Source organism: Filicampus tigris, chromosome 2 (genome assembly GCF_054856515.1).
Source record: "Filicampus tigris isolate MCC_2025a chromosome 2, RoL_Ftig_1.0, whole genome shotgun sequence".
NCBI lineage: Eukaryota > Metazoa > Chordata > Actinopteri > Syngnathiformes > Syngnathidae > Filicampus > Filicampus tigris.
This window is the reverse complement of record NC_141218.1, coordinates 1,133,074-1,144,620: the sequence shown is the minus strand read 5'-3', so window position 1 is coordinate 1,144,620 and position 11,547 is coordinate 1,133,074. Positions and strand designations below refer to the sequence as shown.

At 46.7% G+C, this 11,547-nt stretch overlaps 3 protein-coding genes across 9 annotated transcripts in view; 1 reads left to right on the top strand and 2 right to left on the bottom strand.

The window, feature by feature from the left end:
- poln (polymerase (DNA directed) nu) overlaps nt 1-957 on the bottom strand; it is a 31,836-nt gene extending 30,879 nt beyond the window's left edge. The window contains exon 1 of the mRNA XM_086023805.1: nt 894-957. The gene's annotated coding sequence lies outside the window, so the exon portion shown is untranslated. The remainder of the gene's footprint in view (nt 1-893) is intronic.
- txnb (thioredoxin b) lies at nt 110-5,212 on the top strand. Its single transcript, XM_086023829.1, has 5 exons — nt 110-275; nt 2,409-2,513; nt 2,625-2,690; nt 4,917-4,982; nt 5,073-5,212. Exons 1-5 carry the CDS (start codon nt 249-251, stop codon nt 5,148-5,150), a joined length of 342 nt encoding a protein of 113 aa, XP_085879955.1. The 5' UTR covers nt 110-248; the 3' UTR covers nt 5,151-5,212.
- Nucleotides 5,213-5,266: 54 nt separating this feature from the next.
- The window catches only part of svep1 (sushi, von Willebrand factor type A, EGF and pentraxin domain containing 1), an 82,593-nt gene continuing 76,312 nt past the window's right edge, over nt 5,267-11,547 (bottom strand). For 5 of the 7 annotated variants that reach the window (XM_086023797.1, XM_086023798.1, XM_086023801.1 and 2 more), the window contains 11 exons: nt 11,297-11,531; nt 11,056-11,211; nt 9,817-9,880; nt 9,568-9,741; nt 8,717-8,893; nt 8,466-8,639; nt 7,268-7,438; nt 6,178-6,273; nt 5,846-5,941; nt 5,681-5,774; nt 5,267-5,519 (listed from right to left, as the gene is read on the bottom strand). In XM_086023797.1, coding sequence (XP_085879923.1) covers nt 5,489-5,519; nt 5,681-5,774; nt 5,846-5,941; nt 6,178-6,273; nt 7,268-7,438; nt 8,466-8,639; nt 8,717-8,893; nt 9,568-9,741; nt 9,817-9,880; nt 11,056-11,211; nt 11,297-11,531 — 1,468 coding nt within the window. In that variant the 3' untranslated portion in view covers nt 5,267-5,488. The remainder of the gene's footprint in view (nt 5,520-5,680; nt 5,775-5,845; nt 5,942-6,177; nt 6,274-7,267; nt 7,439-8,465; nt 8,640-8,716; nt 8,894-9,567; nt 9,742-9,816; nt 9,881-11,055; nt 11,212-11,296; nt 11,532-11,547) is intronic. The other 2 variants (XM_086023802.1, XM_086023803.1) reach the window with 2 other exon arrangements.

Below are 11,547 nucleotides of genomic sequence, written 5' to 3'. Positions count from 1 at the left end.
ATAGTAAAATACTGCACGTATATTGCAATGACAAAGGGCTGCAATTAACTATTACTTACCTTACGCCTACTTGACTTTTATTTTTGGAAAGTAGCACGACTTCCTTTAGTGGCTGTGTGAAGCTTGACGCAGGGAGGAGCGTGTTGCAAAGGAACCGCTGTGCCTGCGCAGAAACTCTGTCATTTACTCTTTTTCCACTTCGCCGTCGAGCGGATTTGCAACTTGTATTTTCCCCACGAACAACCGCCATGGGTGTCCTCTGCATTGACAGCTTGGTAAGTTAGCTTTATTCAGTGTATTTGGAACCCTTTCTTTTGCGTTTACTTGCACAATATAGCGTCATTTGGCATGTCTAAACGATTGTCCCCACCCTTTGGAATAATTCTAATGTGTGGAGCCTTGCTGTCACATAACGGGTCTAATAGTTCCGGACCTCGAATTAACCTAAGTACAGAAAGTGATGATTAGAAATACATAAAGGGTCAAAGTATGTCACGAATAACATACATGAAAACAATAAAAGCAACTCCAGAAAGTTAAGGGAGCTACCGTGTTAGCTATTGGCGTGTCTCAAGCACAGTGTGGCCGAGCCCGGGCATCGAAGCTAAATCTAATGCTAATGCTAATGCTAACGTCACGGCACACACAAGCGGCATCAACAACCAACATTTCCGAACACACGGCGATTCTAATCCAATAAAGTTAACGACGACAATAAAAGTTAGTTTGTTGTATTTTGAACCCGTCAAAATTAAGATTTAATGTAAAGAAAATGTCGAGGCGGCACTTAAATTTGCCCCTAAAAAACTTGGATCAGTCAACTACAATAATGCTGCTAAACATGTAATATAAAACAAGTCATTCTTATGTTTTTTTTTTTTTTTTAAACTAACCGTATGTGGTTATCTTCCAGTTTGACTCGTTCGAGTGCTTGTCTCGGCTCGATTTGGTTGTATTCGAAACTCTGTTCCCGTCATCGAAACGATGTCAAATGACCTCAAAATGGAGATTGAACCTGGTCATCACCTCATGCTGACTCATGCTGACTCATGCTGCATTCGTGGTCGGCGGGAGAAATGGAATATCCAAAATGAATTAGTTCCTTGGCAAAGTCTGTCAACTATTTTTTGAAGGCTAATGTTGTTCAATGAGTTTGAAAGCATATTAAGTGTCATTATTTGTGCTGTATTAAAACGTTTATCCCGCAACTATACTTGGATGACCATATTTTGATTTCCAAAGGAGAAGACAAGTTGTTCGGCCTGGAGATATTGAAATGATATGAAGGCTACACAATATTTATTGCCGGTCCGGCCGCGACCCTCCAGCCTTGACCTGGGTACCTTTCCGGCCGCGACCCCCGGCCCTTATTCATAAAAATGATCAATCCCCGCCCCGATCCAAGTAGGGGGGCGTCACTTCAAAAAGACAGCGACAATAATGGATATCGTGCCTGCTACAACCATAAAGTGATTGAGATGACTAGACTATGCATTTAATTTTATTGCGAAAACGATCTGGAAGGTGGCGGCTAAGGGGGAACGTGGCGGCTAAGGGGGAACGTGGGTGAGTAGCTTCTTTTTATTCATGTGACGCTGCCAAACTAGTTTGTTTGCAGCAGCAACGAGCTGCATTTCTCTCCTCCGTGTGGGAAACTGTATGACATGGCAACATGTGACATAATGGACGGATCTGAGCAGTAACAATTCCTGATGTGTGTGTGTGGCATGTGTTGCAGACCTGTCGCCAACAGCACAATGCGTCGGTCACGTGAATCAATGCGGCAGTTGTCGCTCGCGCCGACGCGGGACTAGAAAGAAGCCTACAATGAAGCCTTTCGCTGAGTAGGCTGAGATGACCACGTCAAACGCGTGAGGGCCGATTAGTGAGACGGACTAAAATCCACTTCCGGCCATGCTTAGTCCAGTCATTTTTAAAAATTTGTCGGGCCGGAGGGTCCGACCGGTTCGGCCCAGGGACGGACTGCCCAGCTCTGACAATATCTTTATAATCTAATGGGAAAAAAAATGTTCATATGGAAAAATACCAATGTATTCATATCTCATTAATGATGTTATTTAGTGTTAGGAGTGCGCCTCGATAGTGTTCTCCTGACTTGTTCAACCGGTAAACATAACACCCCTCTTGGGCCAGTGACCGACAGCGGTAAAACTCAAGACGCGTGTCGGGTTCTTGCTTCTTCTACTGCAGGGCTTCGTTGCATCCCATTTCAGCAGCTTTGTGCGGCACTCACACGCGTAACCGAGAGCGCATCTGCTCCCCCCCCCAACTGCTGCTGCTTGACTTCTCTTCCTCGTCCCCCTTACCTGCCCTCACGCCTGCCAGTGTCCACCACATAACGTTGCACTCTGCCTCACCCCAAACTATATCTCATTTGTGGATTCCAGGAACAGTTTGATAGTTGCCTGGAAAACAATGGAGACAAGCTCATTGTGGTGGACTTCACAGCTGTTTGGTGTGGACCGTGTAAAATGATTGGCCCACATTTTGAAGTGAGTTGATGATGGCGGCTGCCACATTCTTGATCAAGTTGCACTTCTCCTCTGTTTGATGTTGTGCGTAAAGATGCAAAAACAACAGCTCATGCGTTGATTCTCTTGCAGGATTTCTCAAAACAACCGGCTTACGCAGATGTGATTTTCCTCAAAGTCGATGTGGATAAATGTGAGGTATGCTAACTGTTGCTTCGAAGCTGGAGTGGACATGAAAATGTGAAAAATCTTCAGTGCTACAAATGTTAGTTGTGCACAAGTGCTTGGAGAACATGAAGGTAAAACCAATCGCCGGCAAACATCATCCATTTGGCTCATGATTTTGGCTGATGTTTGACGGATCATAAACGACCGATTTAATCGGTTGGGCACTATTATTATTAGGGGTGGGAATCTATGGGTACGTCACGATTCATTCCGATTCAAAGGCCCACGATTCGATACGATTCCGATACATCTCTACGATGGCTTACATTTTATAGTTAATCTAAAACACTGGTACCTTTTTTAAAAAAACAAAAAACAATTGCATAACTCAAGGAAGAGTAAGGATTTATAGTTCACTCTTTGACTTTTATTAAAGTAACAAGTTTACGTGTGTCAACGCAAATTTCAAAAAGTGCCAATGGCAGCATTTGTTGTCACAAATGTCTGTAACTTCTCCGATAACCAAAAAATTCTGATTTAGCGTAACCTGTATTTGAATACTTTAAGTGCAATATGCATCGTCTGATTGACATTACTGTGTAACTTAGCAATGAACGCTGCTTTTATTTAACCTAATGTAGCACCTGGTGTAGTATATTTTCTTTTCAATGATATTGCAATTTGCCCTGCGATTGGCTCGTGAGGATAAAGCGGTTTAGATCATGGATGGATGATATTTCAATTGGTGACCTTTATTTCACATGTAGTTTATGTTGGACGTGATATTGTGCATTACAGCAAAGGGCAGTGTTGAACATTGTGTGAAAGATGACTTTTGGCGAAGTGAACCAGAGAGCAAGAATGTCCCTGGGCGGACAAAAACAAAAGAGGACGAGACTGAAGAAAGAAAAAGGCGCGTGGTGCTGTAGCGATATGGCGCTTCTACCAGCCATATCGCTACAGCACCACGCGCCTTTCTCTTTTACAGTGCTGTGTATTTCCTCTGTTAAGAGCAATAAAAGTTCGAGCTCGTTCCACAGCTTACTGTGAGTGGTGTAAGTAACACTAACATTAAGCCCTGAGAAACAAACACAACAGCTTTATTATTCGAATTTTAAAGCAGCATATTTTGTAACAATAAATAACGGACTTTAAACTGTTAATCTTGCAGAGCACTACATGCTCTGCGGGAATTTTATATACAGCGTCACTGTGCAACGGGGCTGCGAAAGCCCCTTCGTTCCACAACCGATTCGGGCGCAAATCTGATGCAATGTACTCTACAACGGATTTGGTCATTTTTCTTAGTCTTTCGGTGTTTGGTGGGAGAGTTGCGAGAGCACCTGACAGAGTATGTGGGCTGTTATCATCTCTCCGACGGGTCGCGGCACTCATCTCTGGGTGGTGACGTGTCATCTTTGTTGGGTTCCCGAAATATTTTTGTCAACGTCTCACACTTAATAAAGAAACGAAATGTCTCCAAACCGATGCTTTTAACGAGGATTGCGCCGCTCGTCTGAGGTTTTGTTTGTCCCGCCATCTTGTCACGTAAGCCTGCGTGGGCATGATGTCTGACGTACAAACGCACGTAATCGCTTGCGCAACTGTTTTGTTTTTTTAAAAATGTTATGCTTTAAACATCGATTATTAATAACTCTGAATCAATGCAGAATCGTTTTAATAAAACGAACGATGCATCGAAAAAACGATGATCGTTCCCACCCCTAATTATTATGATTATTTCCTGAAAGGCGTTTAAGGACTTACGGCACTTCTACAGAGCATATGACAATTAGATTTTAAGAAGGCGGAGATGCCTTCTGACCATGGAGAATTGTTTCAATTTAGGAAGTGGAGGCTTCCTCTGCTGGCTACAACGCAATTTAATACCTTATCATGTAAAGTCATCACATTTATCACGCTCCAATGTGAACTTTTTTGCAATATGCTTGAGTTGTTTTCCAAGGGTTAAACATTTTAATTAATGGATATTTTATACTAATGACCGGAGCTGATGTTAGTTAAATACTTTATTTTGCAAAAGCAGCCCCAAAATAAAATAAAAATCCGTCAAAATTACAGTGTCTTTTTTTTCTGGCCCAGCAAATTCAACGAGGCCTTACTCAGGTTAATCAGTGCCGTCGACGTCCAAGTGTGGTCACAACATTTTGTTTTGGGCGGGGGAAAAAAAAAAAAAAAAAAGAATATAGTGACAGTTGCACCTTGATTGACTTCCACACTTTGCGTGCATTCCAGGAAGTGAGCACTAAATGCGACATCAGGTGCATGCCCACGTTCCACTTTTACCGGAATGGAAAGAAGGTGAGCGCCACATTTTGGTGTCATCTTGTCAAGAGCTGTTGTGTTTATGTTGATTTGCCATAATTGTTCTTTTTGCAACAATGTTTACAGGTCGGCGAGTTCTCTGGGGCCAATAAAGACACGCTACAGGAAAAGCTCATAGAACTGACAAGCAAGTCGGCTCACTGAAACAGTTGCTTAGCAATTACTCGCTGTGTGTGGTGGATTTAATAAACTGTCGTAGAACCCTTCATGCTTGTTGTCATCATAAATGCATAACACCCAGCCAGTGTGTCAAACACATGTCATGAACAGCCATTTCTGCTTTAATGAAAAACAAACAAACCCCAAAACAAAACGTTAGTTTACAAACACATCCATCATTTTTACAAGTATATAGCAGCATATGGTCAATACTGTTGTTTCTTTATATGAAAAAATACAGCTTTATTTTACAAATTGTTTCTTGCTTCGCTGGAGATGCTTTGTGAGGACGTCCACTCCAAACGGGGCGCCGGGCGGAACGTTTAGAAGTGATAGTATCCTGCCCTCCTTTTCCTTTGACGACAAAGGGGAAACATTTTAGGATCTGACTGCGACAAAATGAAAAGTACACACTACCTACTACACTACTCGACCTTTGGCTTTTGAGTCAAATATTCAGTTCCTGGTTTCGTCACTAACTTTTTGGGAGCAGTGTGCGTGTTCAAAAGCGTCACCTGGAGCAGTCGTGTCCCGTCCAGCCTGTGCTACAGTGACACCTGTTTGGCCTGATGCATCTGCCTCCGTTCAGACAAGGTGACGAGCACACCGCTGTCAGGGCGCACAAAGTCAATCCAAAGGCGCGGCTGTCACCGAGCTCCCGCGGACGACGGACCACTCACCGCTGTGGCAGCGGGTGCCCGTCCACCCGCTGGGGCAGTCGCACTGGTAGGGGGCCACGCAGCGCCCTCCGTTCAAGCACGGCAGGATGCAGATGGCTGTTCAAAGAGGGACGACAACGTGACCTAAATGTTAGTTTTGCTTTGACACATTGCATTGCACATTGCACACATTTAACAGATAAGTGGGGGCGGGTTTCAGTGTACAGACACGGCCAAAGCATCTGAAGCCTCATTTTATACACTTGGTGATGATTTATTTATTTTCAAGTCATTCTTAGTTGCGTGAGTACTTTTGCCAAATGGGCTTTGTTACGAATGACTCAGCAACTCACGCTCCTCGCAGAGTCGGCCCATCCATCCTTCCGGGCAGGCGCAGGTGTTGGGCCGTTGACACACGCCTCCGTTCTGGCAGGGCAGCCAACACACAGCTGACACACACACACACACACACACACACACACACACACACACACACACAACGTCCGGTTAAGAACGCATACGTGAACTTGCTTTCATACATTCTGCCACAAAAACATGTCGGGAATGTTCTTTTCCTGTTTGTTAGTTTCACAGCCTTCAGCAAATGATTCATCCTTGCGAAATTCAAATTTCAAAGGTCTGTTGAAAGAAACTGGAATGTCAGGCTCACTTGCCGAATGACGCCTTCTCTTACATTCCAGTACAGTGAACCCTCGCTATATCGCAACTTATAGACCATTGTCCTTGCTATAAGGTGCTTTTTTTGTTTTTTTACAGCATCCAGTCCGAATGTAGAGTCGCACACCTTCAGTGTAGCACAACGCAAGAATAAATCTGACATCATTTAATGTAATATACAATCAATTAAAATTATTATCTGTGTTTGTTAAAAAAGGACCTTAAAAAATGAATCTCATGTTGAATCGTGATCGCAATATTGAGGGGAAAAAAAAAATTCAATCAAGATGATTTTCGTTGCGGCTCCATGATGACGTTTTATGATTCCCGTAACAGCAATGCTAATTTCCATGACACGTTCTATGGGGATTCACATTATATGTTAGCATTGAGCTAACAGGCTTTTGTTTGATGAAATGACATTGGCTTGATTGAACCTTTTGGTGCTTAAATATACAGTGTTGAACTGCCTTTAATTTGCCAGTTTTCGAGTACGGGTGCCAAATAAACAGCTTGAAGCACACACCAAAAAATGTCCTTTCTCTCTATTTTGGATTTTCACCTATTGTGGGGGCGGGGGGTCTGGAACATATCCCTCGTGATTAACGGGGGTTCACTGTACATGCAGGTCAAAGACAATTACAAAGAACGGAAACAGCTGCCATGTTGGAAGGGGAGGAGGAGCAAAGTGAGACGGGCGTCACGTGGCCATGAAACGGAGCGGGAGTGGGCGTCCCAGCCCCCCCCGAGTGTGGAGCCGTCTACCTCTGCACGTGGGAGGCGGCGTCCAGCTGCCGTTCTCCAAGCACCGGCTCCTTCCGACGCCCTCCATGGCGTAGCCGGCAAAACACGAGTACGCGGCCACGTCCCCGAACTGGAAGACCGCCCCCCGCACCACCCCGTGGGCCACGTGGAGAGGGGGGCCACAGGAGACCCCTGTACAACAGCCCAGACGGAACGACCCACCAGTTACTCACGACAGCGGACAAATGGTTTCGAAAAGAAAAAAATACTCGTCACCATACCATCTGTAGATAGGCACTTTTTAAAAAATGATCCCACATTCTGTAATAGTTTATTCAAAATGATTTTTGCGGAAGCAATTTTGAGTATGATTGGTTTTCCACGTCATGCATCATATCTGGGAGTGAATCTCCCAAACGGAGCCCAAACGGGATTTCAAAAGGATGGACGGACACGCCGCATGCGCAAGCAAGCCGACCGCACTCGAGTTAGATCAAAGGCTTGTGTGACAATGGTTGCTATGGAAGCGCATAATCAGACGCAGTGACAGTGTTTGATGCGGACTCAATTGGTTGGCATCAAAGCGCAGGTGAAAATCCACAATCCAGAGATAAGAGAGCATGTAGCATTTGTTGAAGCCCTTCAACAACGGAGACCAGTTTCCTTTGGGCAGTGGTAACAAAAATCAATAGTTTCCAAAATCACATTTTTGAGATATCGCAAAAAGAGACGACAGCATTGTAGAAAAGGTGCCTCTTTTGAAAGACGTACACGTCTTTGGCACCAAGAAGCCAAAGTAAAAGTTTTGTGGCCATGGCCAAACTGCGAGTATGCGAGGGTTCACTGTATTTGCTAGGTTAATGTGCTTGGGCTGCTAGTTCAACAGCACAATCCAAATGAATAACGCACGTTCTTTTAATGTCCAAGCATATTTGAACGCCACAAATTGGGTTTGTACCGGACTCCCTCTCGTTAGATGTGAAGAAACACTGAATCAAATGTTCAAACTGTGTAATGTTAGTGCCTTACAGTTTGTTTGTTTCTTACATATACATACACACACACACACACATACATACATACATATACACATGTATACAAACAATTATTTTGCTCGTCAACTAGTTATCAATTGCAGTTGCGATCGGTCGATTAAGTGGATATGTAAATCCAATGGCAGCATCGGTGAAAATCCATGAGGCGGAAGTGGCGTACGTACTTTCACAGTGGGAGCTGATGGGGCTCCAGGTCTGGTCCGGCCTGCAAGTGATGCTCCCGCCCCCTCTCACCTGCTGGCCTTTAGGGCAGCTCACCCGCACTGACTGACCCACGTAAAACTTGCGGGCCTCCGTCCTGCCGTCCTTCCAGCCCGGCGGAGTGGGGCACGTTTTGGCTGTAGGGGGGAACAAACCGGTTCATGAACATTTGGAATTTGTCCAAGAGGCCGGCGTTGGCCGCCTGCTTTCTCACGCTGGCAAGTGGGGAAGGTGGAGCTCCACTCGTTGCCCCCCATGCACATGACCAGGGCATCTCCCACCAGGCTGTAGCCTTTGTCGCAGTCGAACTGCACGGCGCGTCCAGTGATCAGGTTGTGTTCCTGAACCTTGCCGTGCAACATCCGCTCGGGGCTCTCGCAGCCCTGACTCGCTGAAATGACACAATCGGATCATCCTCATTTTCATTATACCCGTGTTTCCCAACCTTTATTGAGCCAGGGCTAGCGGTGGGAAACAAGAGAACAAATACTTGCTTAATGTTCTTAAGTTGGTTTTGATCCGTCTGTATCCGAGCTTGATTTGAGTACAGTGGACTTTGGGCTCTACTTTTACACGGGGCCTGCGAGGCGCCAATGCCAGCCGATCCTGATTTTCGGATCGGCTTCGGGCAATTTAGCAGACCGAGAATGACAGGAGCCACTATAAATGGCCACGATTGAAATCAAGGGCGAGCACACCCGCAGCGGCGCAGCCCTTCCTCTCGCCGATCCGCCCGCCTCCGCTCGTCTACCATATTAGCAAAATCGGGTTGCGCCACACAGGATTTACGCCGGTAACTGATATGAGGCCTTCAATTCAATGAGCAAGCTTGTAACGTAATAAATAAGAGCGATAAACAGTGGTGCCTCCGGGTTCAAGCGACACAAGCGCACATTTTGTTGCACAATTTTTCCAAAAAGCCATTCCTCCGCATCGCGCTAGGGGAGCCCGCATACCACCGCACGCTGAGGATCAGCGACTGAAGCGAAATTGGATACGCGTGGCGACGGGCAAGTGGTCGCGAATCAGTGATCCATCCGAAGCACGTTTCTGTTTGCCGGTTACCTTCACAGGAAGGTACGGGCAGGCTCCACGTGCCGTCGGCCAGACAAACAACCGTAGCGGGGCCAACCAGCCGCAGGCCGGCGCGGCACGCGAAGCTGGCATTGTGCGAGTACGTTTCTCCCGACGCCTGCGCCGTTGCGTTCTCGACTGTCGGCGGAGGCCCGCAGGACTGCGCTAGGGAGACCAGGCGCGCCCGCATGAGCAAAGCGTCGGGCGACACCACTCTCTCGCCCGTCTCGACAGACTTACCAAGACAGGCTGGTTGAGTGCCACTCCAAGTTCTGTCCGCCTGGCAAGTCTGGACCGAGTCCCCCTGTGGAAAAGACAACCAAAGCCATACAAAAAAACGCACCGATTCCATATTCATCTTGGGCTCCGTCTACTAGTACGTACGTCTTGAGACGATTCGGCGCATTAGTAAACCTAGTTATGTTACTAGTGAGGCAAAACTGTTGACATCTGCGGGCTACTAGTACCACTGATGAAGCGCTGACTAGTACAATTTTACAATGTCACTAGGAGGGAATTGCCTGATTTCTTCCCCCGCAGTAACTTTAGACATGAAATTTGAAGCTTAGGACTTGGGACTTGCACATACAGGACTTACTCCCTCCTCCGGCGAGTTGTAATAAAAACACGTTTTCCGGTGTGCTAGCGTGGACTTAACTGTACTACTTCATTCCTGCCTTTTATACAGTTCATGTTGCCAAATCTGTTTGTCCTCAGTGGTGCTGCTAATACAGCATAATAACCTCCCGTTCCTTTCAAGGAAGTACCTTATCATTTCTCTCTGTGTGCTCAGCAGAGTCGTGAGGGTTGCAGAGAAATCACGTGACTTTCAGTAACTGGACTCTTGGCCATTACATCAGCGTGGTGAGCAAGAGTGAAACTGCTCAAGTATTACAGCGGATGAAGAATGTAGAAAAGAGAAGTGGGCAAATATTCACCAGGATTGCACTTGTTGTATGCAATTACAGCAACGTCAATACGAAGCAAAAACGCAGTATCGCGGCACGCAACTGCAATGCGTGCAATCAATATTTATCTAATAACATAGCAAAAACGGACCCCAAAAAAAAAATCTAATCACATACATCTTCCTCACCTGAGAGGTGCCGATTATGAAAGTATTCGTATTGTGCAGCATCGGTGTGTGCAATCGGAAAACCGCCGGCGCCGTTATTAGTCAAAGAAACAGTCCCGCTGCTAATAGGGGACAGCACTCGCGATGCCGAAGGCCCCGGGCGGATACGACTTACATGACAACCGCAGAGGCTACAATCGGATTGGACAGAAGATGGAACGTCCGCGAGCAGTGCAGCCAATAGCAATGCTTCCGAGTGAAGAGGCCCGACATTTGGCAGTGGCATTTCATCGAACAAATATTCGAATCGGGTTGTAAACGTAGCTACTGTTTTCGAATCACATCGCAGAAGACGTTGAGCAGCTCAAACTAATCCCTAATCGAGTTTCTTGGTGGGCACGAACCTTGATCTCAAAGCCAGGCAGGCATGAGTACATGAGCAAGTCGCCATAGTTGTAGCCGTCCCCCTCACGGACGCCGTTCACAAGAGGAGGGGGCTCCTCACACACCACCGGCTCGCAGGAAACCGACGCCATGCTCGGAGCCCAGCTTCCGCCCAGCTTATTGCGCAACAGAAAAAAACAGAAGAGCTTTGCTCTCTCATTTGGGCAACGTCCCGCCTTGGCGCGCATTCAAACGGCATACCTGACACTCGGCGAGCGCCGAGCCTTGCAGGTCGAACCCGGGGGGGCAGGAGAGGGCGACCGCGCTCCCGACAGGAGTGAGCTCCTTTGCCGCGATCAGCAGGCGGGGGTCGGAGAGGTTAGCAGGGAGGGCACAGGGGACCGGGCGGCAACGGACGCTCTGCTCGGACCAAGTGCCGTCACTGAGGCAGGACAGAGTCGCGGTCTGCGACGCCAGCTCGTACCCTTCATCACACCTGGAAGGACGGAGTG

What these genes read in the sequence shown, in the direction of transcription:
- txnb (XM_086023829.1), top strand. Translation starts at nt 249, where the DNA reads ATGGGTGTCCTCTGCATTGACAGCTTG. An exon ending in TCGATGTGGATAAATGTGAG is followed by an intron (nt 2,691 to 4,916) that starts GTATGCTAACTG and finishes CGTGCATTCCAG; the next exon opens with GAAGTGAGCACTAAATGCGA. An exon ending in TTTACCGGAATGGAAAGAAG is followed by an intron (nt 4,983 to 5,072) that starts GTGAGCGCCACA and finishes CAATGTTTACAG; the next exon opens with GTCGGCGAGTTCTCTGGGGC.